The 14,719-nt window shown below is 42.9% G+C and overlaps 1 protein-coding gene across 4 annotated transcripts in view; it reads right to left on the bottom strand.

The window, feature by feature from the left end:
* Positions 1–5,337: 5,337 nt before the first annotated feature.
* The window catches only part of ANKRD26 (ankyrin repeat domain containing 26), a 110,965-nt gene continuing 101,583 nt past the window's right edge, over positions 5,338–14,719 (bottom strand). For 2 of the 4 annotated variants that reach the window (XR_010141391.1, XR_010141389.1), the window contains 2 exons: positions 9,500–9,606; positions 5,338–6,871 (listed from right to left, as the gene is read on the bottom strand). Coding sequence is in view for 1 of the 4 variants with exons in the window: in XM_054523163.2 (XP_054379138.1) it covers positions 9,596–9,606 (11 nt within the window). In the remaining 3 variants the exon portion in view is untranslated. Of the gene's footprint in view, positions 9,607–14,719 lie in introns of all 4 variants that reach the window. The other 2 variants (XR_010141390.1, XM_054523163.2) reach the window with 2 other exon arrangements.

The following is a 14,719-nucleotide window of genomic DNA, read 5'->3' on the forward strand; positions in this document are numbered from 1 at the left end:
AGCCACTGGAAATAGGCATGAGTTGGCATATTCAGCAGTCATCTTTTTGGAATCTGTGTGTATAATCCTGAGCTACTGTAGAAACATGTTTATTTCATGGGCTACAGCAGACGGCAGTGGCAAGAAGGCAAGAAGGCGTAGGGAAAGAGCATAAATAGATGCAGGGTTGTGAGATTCATTTTAACTACTGCAAAGACACTAAATCAGATAAACCAGGTGCTGGGTTCTTCATAAGATAGCAATTGCCAGTATCCCTAGGACAATCATCATAATGGCTATTACACAATAAACACAGGTACTCTTTTGTACACAGGCATGGATGGGCCAGTGTCTTGGGTTAAAGCTGTCAACAACAGCTGTTATCTGCTTCTAGTCCCAAGTCAAAGGTTGATATTGTTTAGTGAACTGGAGGCAAAGATCCTTGGCTGGAATCACTGTTCACTCAGGAGGATGTACCTTTTTAAGATGAGACATGTAAATCCATGAGTCTATACCCCCTAATTGTGCAGCACATGAATTAGTCAATACTACCTGGTATGGACCCTTCCATCGGGGATTAAGGGAGTCCTTTACCAAAGACTTTCTCTTTTGTAAGAGACAAAGTCTGTAGGCTACAGATTATGACCAGAAACCTCATCTTCAGGGAGGGCACTGTAAAAAGAATCCTTTACCAAAACTCGGCTTTTCATAAGGTGATGAATGAGTCCCTTACAATATATTGCAATATATCTCTCTGGAGAAAAGTTGGGTTGTTTATTTGGGTTCCTTACACATGGGCCTTCCCATTATAATTGTATAAGGGTATAGTTGATGTTTCACAAAATGTTGGATCAGAGTGTAAGGAGTGCCAGGAGGAGTTCTAGGCCAGGAGAGGTGAAAAGCCCTTATGAACTTAGCCAATTGTGTTTTAATTATACCATTGGTCCTTTCCACCAGCCCTGAAGACTGAGGGTGGTAGGCACAATGGAAATGTTGAAGTATGAGGAAAATTTTGCAAATAGTTTGAAAAACCTGGCCGGTAAAATGAGTTCCCCTATCACTGTGAAGTTCAGAGGGGACTTCACAGAGTGGAATCATTTTTTCACATAGGACTTTTTCCAACTGCCATCGCTGTTTGTTGCCTGCAGGGAAAAGCTTCAACCCAGTGGGAAGACTTGTAGATCGTTACTAAAACACACTTTTAAACTGGAGATAATGGCAGCTGAATACAATCAAGCTGCCATACCTCAGAAGGTCCAGCCAGAAGGGGAAAATGATCCTGGGCCCCCAGGAGGGGCTTTCCTGGGTTTTCTTTGGGACAGAGAACACATGGAGAGTAAATCTCTTGCGGCACCATGAATGATAGTTTCCAGTAATATTGTTTACGCCAGGATACCATTTTCTCTGGATTCCAATGGGTCAGATTATTAATATATTCCATAAGAGGCATCTGACATCCCATTGGAATAATGGGTTTATTATTAGGTTCACATCATATTTCAGTTTGCAGAGACAGGTATCCCCCTTTCTGTTTCCAAGTAGATTTCTCTCTTGTTGGGGTTATGCTCTGGGTTTTCTTCAACATGTTTGTAAGTGTTTCAGGTTTTATGGCCATTCCCCAGATGGGGGCTGGTGGCTCAAATACTGCTCTTTTAGCTGTAGCATCAGCAGATTGGTTACCCTGCTTTCAGTGGTGTCCAACTTAGAGTGACCTGGGATTTTTATAATTGCCGAAAGTTTCTGTTTTCGAATGACTTCTAACAGCTCTGATACTTCTTGTCCATTTTTTATGGGTCACCCCAAGGAGGTTAAATATCCTCTCTCCTTCTGTAGCATCCCAAAGTCATGAGCAACACCAAATGCAGAGCAGCTGTCAGTGATTGACAGCAGCTTTCACAGCCTTGTTTTTTGCTAGTTGAAAAGCTAGGGTCAGGGAAATCAATTTGGCCACTTGAGTTGATCTGAGTTGGGGAAGAGGACCAGCTTCAATTACCTCTAATAAGGAAACCACAGCATAGACTGTTCTAACATTTCCAACCTCTCCTTTTAAATCAGACCCATCTATATACCAGTCTATCTCAGCATTATCCAGTGGCATCTCCCGTAGGCCTGTCCTAGGGGTGAGAAGTTAGTCAGTCATCAGAACACAGTCATGAGGGGTTTTGTCAGAAGGGCCCAGGAACAGAGTAGCAGGATTTAGACTATTACAGTGGGATGAGGTAATATGTGGAGATGATAACAGCAAATCTTCATAGAAAATTAATCTATTGACAGACACATATTAAGTATGATGAGAGTTTAGAAGGGTCTCAAGAGAATGCGGTACATAAATGGTAAGGGAGGAACACGTAATAATATCTTCAACAGACTTCTACAGAATGGAAATGCCTGATACAGCTCTCACACAGTGAGGTAAAGCCACAAGGTCTAGCTGTTGCCTATAATACCCTATAGCTCTCTGGTGATCACTAGGTTTCTGGTCAGTAGCCCAGGTGCCGTTTCTCCACTTTTGTGTATGAATAGGGAGAAAGGCAATTTGTAGTTAGGGTGCCCTAAGCCTGTGACATTTTGAAACTTTCCTTTATTTGTTGCACGGCTGATTGTCCCTCTGGAGTAAACATGATGGGATCAGACTGTTCATTTTTTAGGTATGCATACAGAGGTTGAGCCATAAGGGTGAAATCTGGTGTGCAGTTCCTATAATAGCCGGCCGGCCCCACAAACCCTCTAGGTTGTTTCTTAGTGATGGACATTGGGAAAGCTAAAATTTATCTCACTCTACTAGGGTTAATACTCAGTCCTTTGATGGAGATAATATACCTCCAAATTCTTAACTTGGGGTGAGCACAGCTGAAGTTTATCTTGGGACACTTTGTCTCTTACTGGCTTATAGTTTGAGTAAATATGAAATATATTCCTGAGAGGAAGAGAGTGTGTCTGACCCAAAGAGAATGCCATCCACTTATTGGATAAGCATTGAGCCTCAGGGAAAAATTGAGTCCTCTAAATCACACTTTAATATTTGAGAAAAATAAGTGGGACTTTCCACGCACCCTTGAGGCATTACAGTCCACGTACATCGTGTAGATTGCCATTCTCTTCAGGTGAAGGCAAACAAATATTGGCTGCGTGGATCTACAGGAATACTAAAGAAGGCACTGCAGATGCACAACTGAGAAATACTGGCTGGGAGTGGGTACAGCTGATAGAAGGGTATGTGAGTGTCTAAATATTATGCTGTTGTTTACTGCTCTCAAATCTTGTATAAATCTCCATACTCAAGCCGGGCATGATGGCTCACACCTATAGTCCCAGCATTTGGGAAAGCCAAGGTAGGAAGATCACTTGAGCTCAGGAGTTCAAGACCAGCCTGGGCAATATAGTGATACCTCGTCTCAAAAAAAAAAAAAAATGTATCTTCTCCTGTTCGTTTTTATCTTCTCCTGTTTGTTTTTTCTACAAAGAATATGGGGGTGGGGAAGGGGAGTGTTGCAGGGGATGGTACAGGAAATAATGAGGATACAGCCCCTTTTGAGATAATCTTGTATGATAGGGACAATTCCATCTATGGCTTCCTTTCTGAAAGGATATTAATATTGGGCAAGAGATTTTTTTTTTCTGTTTATCTCAACATCTACTGGAGTGGCTGAGAATATTTTTTCTAAGTCTGTCTTTGACTTGGACCGTAAGTGGGTGAGGATGGCCTTAAGCAAATGTTCCCATTTTGGGGTTAATATGAATTTTGGGGGGACTAAAGGGAATCATACAGTTCCCTGCCTTTTAATCCATTTTTCTCTTTTCTCCTCTAACATTTTCTTGGCTGTCTCTAGTTCATTTTCTCAGTCACAAGATGATGTTTTAACATTACTAAATCATGGTACACTGTCAAGACTTTTTAAAATTTGTTATTTTTGGTCTCCTGGCTCCAATTCCAAAAAGATTCACCTTTGATGAAAAAGACTTATGGGCATTAAGGATGTTGAGAAGATTGCAGCCCAAAAGACTGACAGGGGTCCCAGGACATATTAGGAACATGTGAGACCTACCAAGTGGGTCACATTTAGAGCCCTGGGAACAGTAAATTCTTTATGCTTCTCAACCTTTGACCAGGGTTGATAGACAATTGCTGGGGTTCCCCTGTTATTGATTGTTCCCTAAATGGGCAATCATGAGGCGTGTCCTTGCAGGGTCCCCCTTTTCCCATCTTCCTGATGAGAGGCTGCCACGGGGGCTGTCATGGAATCATCAGGAGGTAGGGTCTTGGAGGTGAGACCCCCTGCTGCCTTCTGTTGAGTGAGCAGCAGATGAGGAGGAGGGGAAGATGGTAGCCTGGAGCATGCAAGAGAAGGAAGGAACAGATCTTGTCCAGGAAGTTCAGAGGAGGCGGGGTAAAGTGGGGGTGTAAATGGAGGTGAAGGAAGCACCAAGGAGGAAGTAAGCAATTCTGAAGATTTCTTTAAGAGTGATCAAGTGCTAGAGAGTTCTCGGTTAGCATATCTAAGTTGTTTGTTGGCCTCCTGTAAGGAAGTGAGGTAGTCTTCCCCCATTTTGCTACTCTCTAGGTACCATTGAAAGTAGCTCTCCCATTCTGGCTGTTGAGTTTTTGTGCATGCATTTTCCATCCTAGTTCCCAGGTGCACTAATATGGGCATCTCAGAAGATTCCCTTCTAGGCCATTGTAACTTAGAGTCTGCTTTGGTTACAGTTGTCCACTTGACTAAATATTTGCATGGCAATTCACTTTAAGTATTTTGCAAATACCCAGCCAGAGTTTCTAAGGATGAAACTTATATTCCACAGCTGTGTGGGGGCTTTGGCGAACTTAGAGGCCTCATTCCTCATAACTTAGAGTTCTCTTTAAGATTTAACCAAGTGTAGAAAAAAAGGAAAACTAAATTTAACCAAGTTGGGGAGTGTATCACACCCAAAGTGTGCTGCTTGTTGACCTAGATTTTCAGGGCCATTAGTTCTTGAACCAGTTTGGTCCACCCATATCACTGCTACCTGGCAGAGTGTGTCAAGGGCTTAAGGTGCAGGAGAGGTCAGTTCCTTATATGCACCTACAAGCTGAGAATAGACCCTAAGTATGTTCTTATAAGGGGGAAACCTAATCTGAGCCATGTCTACAGAGTATTCCTCCCAGACACCCTCACATGATCTCAGACACATGAGAATGTCCAGAAAGACTGAGAGGAGCAAGATGCTCTTCTTGTCTCCAGAGTGGAAATTTTACACTCATAGGCTAGAGAGATTTAGACTTGGTCAAATATGATAGAAGAAAGATAAAAACATACCAAATTAAAAACCTTAACAAAACAAGCAAAAACAGATCAGCGAAATAAACACTGATCACACCAATTATGCTTTCTGAGCACTTTAATTGTAAGGAGAAATGAAGAATAAACTAACATTCAGTCATTAAAGAGAATTAGCAGACAAAATCCCAACTCTTACCTAATAATGGGGACCAGGCTAAAGACCACTCTCTGCCCGCGCAGAAGCAGACAAGCTCGACTTCCTTGATGGAAGCAGCTGGAACTCCCAGGGAAAGGAGTTGGTTTATAGCAAAATAAACCTCAGACCCTCTCCCGAAACTAAACAACAAAATTGGGGAGGTCAGGGATCCCTGGAGGAAGGAGGTCCCAGACCTCAGCAAATCATCCCATAGGTTAGGGTGATAAACACAGCCCAAGCCAGTACCAAGCACCAATAGGAGAGGTGCTGCAGGCCTGGGCCACCTTCATTCAGGAATCCCTTCGTAGTTGCTAGATGTAAATAAAAGAAAATGACTACGGCAACTCTCGGTCATTGTAGGTTTATTTGCCAAAATTAAGGATGCGTGCCCAGGAGACAGGTCTATGCTTTTCTCCAAAGATGATTTTGAGGGCTTCAATATTTAAAAGGGAAAGGGTGGATATTGAAGGAAGGGAATTTTTTTTTTTTTTTTTGAGAGGGAGTTTCACTCTTGTTGCCCAGGCTGGAGTGCAATGGCACAATCTCGGCTCACTGCAACTGCAAGCTCTGCCTCCCAGGTTCAAGTGATTCTCCTGCCTTAGCCTCCCGAGTAGCTGAGATTACAGGCATGTGCCACCATGCCCAGCTAATTTTGTATTTTTAGTAAAGACGACGGTCTCCTTTTTGGTCAGGCTGGTCTCAAACTCCCGACCTCAAGTGATCCACCTGCCTCGCCCTCCCAAAGTGCTGGGATTACGGGTGTGAGCCAAAGAAATATTGTTAAAACGTGTCTCAGTAGATAAAAAGACAAAATGGTTGCATCCTTTTGAGCCTTTGATCAGCCTTTCACTGAATACACAATTTTCATGTGTGAGGGAGGTAGAGGAAATAGACACTCATGACTTCATCTGGCTTGCTGAAGGCATCAGTACTTTATGCATTTTAACATAAAATGACATAGACAATAGGGCGGAGGAAGCACTCAGATACGCATTTGTCTCAGGTCAGCAGAGGGATGACTTTGAGTTCTGTCCTTTGTCCTGCACCTGCGAAGATAAGCTATCAATTTACATTGCCAGAGTGAAATTCCACATAACTGTTTTAGGGTAAAGATCTTGGGGCCCACAAAAGAATCTCCTTGCGGACAAATTGTGAGGGAGGTATGTACCTTTTTTATCTTTGCAGCCATCTCATTTAGGAAGCAAATGGGAGGCAGGATTGCCTGACCCAATTCTTCGCTTTATTTTTCTTTTGGCTTTATGAGTTTGAGGTCCCAAGATTTCTTTTCCTCTTACATTTTCCTCCCATTTTTTCTTTCAAATCTTATGGAGAAAGAATTTTAGAGGGAAATGAGTCTCTGGTTTCAGGTTTTTTCTTTTTTCAGCTTGTCCCTTGTCGCCAGGATGTTCAGGTCCCACATTACTTGAAAGGCTTATTCCTAAGGTCATGTTTCGTGGAGATAAAATATGATAAGTAAAAAAGAAAGATAAAATACACACACACACACACACACACACACACACACACACACAGAGAGAGAGAGAGAAAGAGAGAGAGACTTTCCCAGATTTATAGCAAAATGGAAAGCAAACCTGGAAGCTGGTTCAGGCAATGCTACTGCCTCCTCAATTAGAGCAGTTCTTTGGACAACTATTACTCTAGCGTTTTTGGCTGCATGTTGACTTACTTGCAAGAATATACAACATTGTAAGCAAAAGCATGGCAGAACACTAATTATTATTATTATTCCTATTATGAGCAATATCTTCTGCCACAAGTTCCCCAGGATCCAAACCAACCACTCAACCAGTCAATTACCAAGGGTTTTAGGTCTGACAGGTTGGTTATCTGGGTTTTCATATCAGCCATAAGTTAAGTTATGTTATTTGATGTATCTGGAACATAAATACAACATTGAGTTTTTATGATGGCACGGGTTCCACCTTGGGCTGCTGTGAGTATATCTAAGGCCATACGGTTTTGCAGCACAGCTTTCCTCATTAGTAAGACTTCATTGTTTAGCAAAGAGATACTCATGTGTCTATCATTTAGGGCCTTTTGGGTATAATTTGTTAAGGCCTCTGTATGCCATACAACATGTTCAATAGCTATTTGTGGTACAAAGACAGAAGCTAAGCGATCACACCATCGGAATACAGAATGTGTCCAGCAAAACCGTAAGTGAAAAAGCGTTGCTGGCTTGGCAGGGTCTGAATTACTCATCCTTGTGCCCAAGCGTAATCTAGGGAACATCATCTTAACCATCCTGGGGGTAATCCAGGCCATAAGTTAAAGTGACATAGCCAGTATGTCCCGTTTAATGCTAGCCAATTAATATCTGGTCACTGTACCCCATAGGTGTCATGTCAGTGCCTTGTAACATAATAATGTGGTCACAGTGCTTTCCAGGTATCGACCCCATATCTCCTGGACTGTTTCACCATTGGCCCTTTGCGTGGTTTCTTTCTTTACAGCATAAAGGAGCATTCTGGCTGAGTTGACCTACTAAAGGAGTGATTCAGTTAAACTAATCACAAATTTGCAGTATCTCATCTTGAAATTCAGCAGTTACTTGGGGTGTAGTTACCAACTTCTCTATTAGTTGCAGAGAGGGGACTAAGGTGAGGGTTGCTGAGCTGGACCTTTCCTCTGAAAACCTTTTCCCATGTGCCTTGCTCTTAAGTGTATTTTCAATGGGCTAATTATATATATTGTATTTTCTTATACCAGCACTGAGGATACCAGACCATTTCTGTGATGTAATACATTTTTGGTATTCTATCCAGTCCTGACCATAGAAAGGAGATACCCAACATGGAAGGCTGGAGCCACTGGAAAGAAGCATGAGTTTGCATATCCAGGAGGCAATCTGTCCACATAATCCTGAGCCCATTGTAGAAACAGGTTTGTTTCATGGGCCACAGTGGGTGGCGGTGGCAAGGCATAGGGACAGAGCTTAAATAGAAATAAGGTTGTGAAATTCATTTTAACTACTAAAAGGATATTAAATCATACAAGGCTGGTGCCTGGTTCTGCATAACACAGCAATTGCCAGTATCTCTAGGACAATCATTGTAATGGCTATCATACAATAAATATAGGCATTCTTTTGTATACAGGTCTGGGCTGGTGTCTTGGGTTAAAGCTCTCCACAGCAGCTGTCATCTGCTTCCAGTCCTGTGTGAAGATCCTCTAAAGTTGTGGATAAAATGTTATGGCTAAAATCAAGGTGCCAAACCTCAAAAGGTCCAGCTAGAAGGGGAAAATGACCCTTGGCCCCATGGAAGGGCTTCCCTGGCTTATTTTGGCAACAAAAAACAGATGAGGAGTAAACCTTTTGTGCCACCAGGAATGACAGTTTCCAATAATATTGTTTACACCAGGATATCATTTTCTCTGGATTCCAATGGGCCTGATGATGAACATATTCCATAAGGGGCATCTGACATCCCATTGGAATAATGGGTTTATTATTAGGTTCACATCATATTTCAGTTTGCAGAAACAGGTATCCCCCTTTCTGTTTCCAAGTAGATTTCTCTCTTGTTGGGGTTATGCTCTGGGTTTTCTTCAACATGTTTGTAAGTGTTTCAGGTTTTATGGCCATTCCCCAGATGGAGGCTGGTGGCTCAAGTACTGCTCTTTTAGCTGTAGCATCAGCAAATTGGTTACCCTTTCAGCTTTCAGTGGTGTCCAATTTAGAGTGACCTGGGATTTTTATAATTGCCAGAAGTTCTGGTTTTAGAATGGTTTCTAACAGCTCTGATACTTGTTGGTCATTTTTTGTGGGTTGCCCTGAGAAGGTTAAATATCTTCTCTCCTTCTGTAGCATCCCAAAGTCATGAGCAAACCCAAATGCAGAGAAGCTGTCAGGGCCTATGTTCACAACCTTGTGAACACAGATCTCGCCAACTGAAAAGCTCGGGTCAGTGAAATCAACTTGGCTACTTGAGCTGATCTGCCTTGGGGAAGAGGACTGGCTTCAATGACCTCTAATAAGGAAATCACAGCATATCCTGCTCTAACATTTCCATGCTCCCCTCTTAAATCAGACCCATCTCCATACCAGTCTATCTCAGCATTATCCAGTGGCGTCTATTGCAAGTCTGTCCTGGAAGTGAGCCGTTGGTCAGTCATCAGAACATAGTCACGAGGGGTTTCATCAGAAGGTCCCTGGAATAGAGTGGCAGGATTAAGGTAATTACACTGGGATATGATAATATTTGGAGATAAAAGCAAAACTTCACGGAGGTTAACCTATTGACAGGTGTTGAGTATGATGAGAGTTTAGAAGGGTCTCAATGAGTATGATGAGAGTTTAGAATGCGGTACACCAACAGTAGGAAGGGAACCCATGATTATTTCTTCAACAGACTTGTACAGAAGGGAAGTGGCTGATGTTGCTCTCATACAGTGAGGCAGCCCTTGAGCTACAGGGACTAACTGTTGCCATAATAGCCTATAGTTCTCTGATGGTCATGATGTTACTGGGTCATTACCCCAGATGCAATTCTTCCACTTTCATATGCTAAAAAAAGAAAGGCAGAGAAAAGAGATCAGACCATTCACTTCATAGGTATGCACAGAAGTTGGGGCACAAGGGAAAAATATGGTATCCAGTTCCTGCAATAGCCAGCCAGCCCTGAAAACCCTTTAAACGTTGATTTTTAGTGATGATCATGGGGAAAGTTAAACTACGCTCACCCTATCAGGGTTAACGTTCAGTCCGTGGACTCAGGTAATATGCCCCCAGATATTTGATTTGGGGTGAACATAGCTGACGTTCATCTTGAGACACCTTGTCCCTTATTGGCTAATTGTGTGAGTAAATATGAAATATCTTCCTGAGGGGAAGAGAGTGTGTCTAACCCAAGGAGAATGTCATCCATGTATTGGATGAGCATTGAACCCTGGGGAAAAATTGGGTCCTCTAAATCAGCCTTTAATATTTGGGAAAAATAAGTGGGACTTTCTGTGCACCCTTGAGGCATTACAGTCCACGTATATCATGTATATTGCCATTCTCTCCAGGTGAAGGCAAACAACTATTGGCTGTGTGGATCTACAGGAATTCTAGAGAAGGCACCGCAGATGCACAACTGAGAAATACTGACTGGGAGTGGGTACAGCTGATAGAAGGGTATGTGAGTGTCTAAATATTATGATATTGTTTACTGCTCTCAAATTCTGTACAAATCTCCACCCTCAGCCCAGGCATGGTGGCTCATGACTAATCCCAGCACTTTGGGAGATCAAGAAGAGAGAATATCTTGAGACCAGGAGCTTGAAACCAGCCTGGGAAATATAGTGAGAAAAAAAAAAGGCCAGGCGCAGTGACTCATGTCTGTAATCCCAGCACTTTGGGAGGCCAAGGCAGGTGGATCACACGGTCAGGAGATCAAGACCATCTTGGCCAACATGGTGAAAATCCATCTCTACTAAAAATACAAAAATTAGCTGGGCGTGGTGGCTCATGCCTGTAATCACAGCTACTCGGGAGGCTGAGGAAGGAGAATCACTTGAACCAGGGAGTCAGAGGTTGCAGTGAGCTGAGATTGCGCCACTGCACTCCAGCCTGGCAACACAGCAAGACTCCATCTCAAGAAAAAAGTCTTCATTCTCTACCATTTGGTTTTTCTACAGGGAATACAGGGGTGTTGTAGGGGTTGGTATAGGGAATAATGAGATAATCTTGTATGATAGGGACAATTCCATCTATGTCTTACTGTCAAAAAGGATACTATACAATGTTGGGGAGCAGTATCTTTAGGAATATTTTTCCTGTGTCTGTATTTGACTGGGACCATAAGTGGGAGAGGATGGCCTTAACCAAATGCTCCACTTCTGGGATTACAGGAAAACTGGGGAGGCTAAAAGGAGTTTTACAGTTCCCTGCCTTTTATTTCACCTTTCTCTCTTCCCCGCTAATGTTTCCTTTTCTGTCTTTAGTTTATTTCCCAGACATAAGATGATGTTTTAACATTACTAGTACTAAATTATGGTACATTGTCAGGATGTTTCTCTAATTTGTTGTTTTGTTTGTTTTGGGTTGTTTTTGTTTTGTCTCCTGGCTCATATTCCCCAAAAAATCCACCTTTTGATAAAAAAAATATGGTCATTATGGATGTTGAGGAGATTGTGGCCCAAAAGATTGAAAGGGATCTCAGGGCATATCAGGAACGTGTGGGACAGACTGAGTGGGTCACGTTTAGGGCCCTTGGTTGGTAGGGCACCAAACCTGACAAAACTGTAAGGTATAGGTTTTGATTTAAAACCTGAGATAGTTTTTCTAGATACACCCATGATGCTAATCCTTTCATTACTCTGAGAAATGGCTTTCTAAACAAGGTGGGATTTATAACAGATATGGCTGCTCCTGTGTCAAGTAAGGATGGTTAATGATTATATTAATCTCTCCCAATTTGTTTTGTCAAGGTAGAATACTAGGAGAGGTGAAACACTTTAACTTCCTCAGAGCACCCCTGGTCTTCCTGAGTTGTATCCTTCTGCTGTGGCTTCCGTTTCAGCCTAAAGCAGTCCCGTTTCAAGTGTCCCAGTCTTTTACAGTAGTAACAGGCTAAGGGAAGAGTCCTCTGAGGCGGTTTAACATTTTTCTGATACTGAGAGGTTTGAGAAATTAATTGTGTTGGGAGAAAAGCTGAGTGTTGGGAGAGAAGCTGAGGCAGGGCTTGGAACATGTCTGGGGTCCAGGGTCTGAAATCCCTCGTGGCCTTTGGAATGTGTCTGGACTTGCTGGCTCCTTGCTTCTGGCATTCCCATTGTCTCAGGTAGCCATATGTTTCGGAGAAAATGCTAAACTGCCACAGCTGTGGCTTGTTTGCTTGATGCACTGCTTCCTTTCAACCCCCACATCCTCACCACCTGTTTATTTGATCACCGATAAATAGCATGGGCTCCCAGAGCTTGGGGCCTTCGCAGCATCCATACTAGCGTCGGCCCCCTGGTCCCACTTTCTCTCGTCTTTTCTCATTCCTTTGACTCCGCCGGACTTCATAGCCCCCATGGCCTGGTGTTGGGTCTGATCACCCCAACAAATTGCTTTAACTGTAGATGCATAACTTGGGCAGTCTTGTTTTTTCTTTTTTATCATAGCGCAGGATAACTGGTCGCTAAGGTAACTAGTTTATTAGTCCTGGCCATGACCCAATTTACTAGGGTGGCTAAATCGTCATCTGGTCTGTTTTAAAAGTTTGCATTTAATAATGTATCATTTTTAGTGTTTTCAAAGCAATCAGCTGACATCTTGCAATACTGTTGCAAAGTTTTATTAAAACATGTAAAATGATCTGATTCTTTTGGGTTCTGGTGGCACAGCTAGATTTTATTCAATTCACAACCCTTTGGAACACTGAGGGAATGACATTTAGCAGAGCAGGTGCTCACTCCCAGGCATCTTTGAGCCTGTCTTCTGGACTTTTGGGGGCTGATTGTTGTCATTCTATTGGGCCTTTGAGGATTAAGTCTGCTAACGGGTCTGACCTCTGTGATTTTTCTAGCCATCCCTTAGCTTTAGCCTCTGAAACAAGTATGTGTACCAGCTGGTAAAGGTCTGAATGACCTGGGTCGTAGGTTCTGATAATGAGCTCAAATTCGTGGGCAAACCCAATTGGATCTTTATGGAAGTCAGGAAATTCTATAACTGTGCTTCACAGCTCAGCCTTTGACCAGAACTGATAGACAAATGCTGGGGTTCCTCTATCCATTATTGGTTGTTTTCAAACCAGGGCAATCATGAGAGATGTCCCTATAGGGTCCCCCTTTTCCCATCTTCCAGATGAGAGGGTGCCATTGGGGCTGTCAGAGAATCAGCAGGAGGTAGAGTCTTGGAAGTTAGACCCCCAGCTGCCTTCTGTTGAGTGAGCAGCAGTCGAGGAGGGGAAGATATTAGAATGGAGCACGCAGTAGGAGGGAACAGATCTGGTCCAGGAAGTTCAAAGAGGTCGGGAAAAAGTAGTGGTATACATGGAGGTGGGGGAGGCACCAAGAGGAAGTAAGTGATTCTGAAGATTTCTTTGAGATAAAGCACTAGAGCGTTCTCAGTTAGCATCTCTAAGTTGTTTCTTGGCCTCCTGTAAGGAGGTGAGGCAATCTTCCCCCATTTTGCTCCTCTCCAGATGTCACTGAAAGCAGCTCTCCCATTCTGGCTGTTTAGTTTGTGTGCGTGCCTTTTCTATTCTAGTTCACAGGTGCACTAATATGGGCATCTCAGAAGATCCCCATCTAGGCCATTGTAACTTAGAGTCTGCTTCAGTTATAGTTGTCCATTTGACTAAATATTTGCATGACAATTCACCATAAACATTTTGCAAATACCCAGCCAGAGTTTCTAAGGTTGTAACTTTTTGTTGCACAGCTGCTGAGATTTTAGCCAACGTAGAGGCCTCATTTCCTATAGTTTAGAGTTCTCCTTCAGATATTATTAAGTCAGTGAGTGTATCAGACCCAAAGTGTGCTGCTTGCGGACCTAGCTTTCCAGGGCAATTACTCTCTGAACTGGTTCGGTCCACCTGTATCACAACTACCTGGCACAATGTGTCAGGGGCTTAAGATGTGGGAGGGGTCAGCTCCTTATATGCACCTGCCAGGTGAAAATAGGCCCTAATTATGTTCTCCTGAAGGAGAAACCTCATTGGAGCCACTGCTGCTCTTAGGAGGCATTCCTCCCAGACACCCTCACATGATTCTCAGTCACATAAGAATGCCCTGGAAGGCTGAGAAAAGCATGGTGCTCTGTTTTCCTTTGGAGTGAAAATTCCACACTCATAGGCTAGAGGGGTTTAGAATTCATCAAATCTGATAGGTTTGAGATCAAAACATACCAAAAAAAAAAAAGCCCAACAAAATCCCAAGAAGACAGAAACAAGCAAAAACAGCTAAGCCAAACAATGATCACACAAATTAGACAATTTCTGAGAACTCGAATTGTAAGTAGAAATTAAGACCAGCTGGTTGTTAAAACTTTTAGTCATTATAGAGAATTTGCAAGACAAACTCCCAACTCAGCTCCTTACCTAGCAACGGGGCCCAGATTGAAGAGGACCCTCCGCCCACACAGAAGCAGACAAGCTCAGCTTCCTTGATGGAAACCAGATGAAACTCACAGGAAAAAAGTTTTTTACAGCAAAATAAACCTCAGATCTTACAATTGCCTTGTGAGACCCTGGGCAGAGGACCCAGATAGACCATGCCTGAACTCCTGACCCACAGAAACCGTGAGGTAAGTGTGTGTGATTTTAAGATGCTAAGTCTGTGATGGCCTATTATG

This window comes from Pongo abelii, chromosome 8 (genome assembly GCF_028885655.2).
Source record: "Pongo abelii isolate AG06213 chromosome 8, NHGRI_mPonAbe1-v2.0_pri, whole genome shotgun sequence".
Lineage (NCBI taxonomy): Eukaryota > Metazoa > Chordata > Mammalia > Primates > Hominidae > Pongo > Pongo abelii.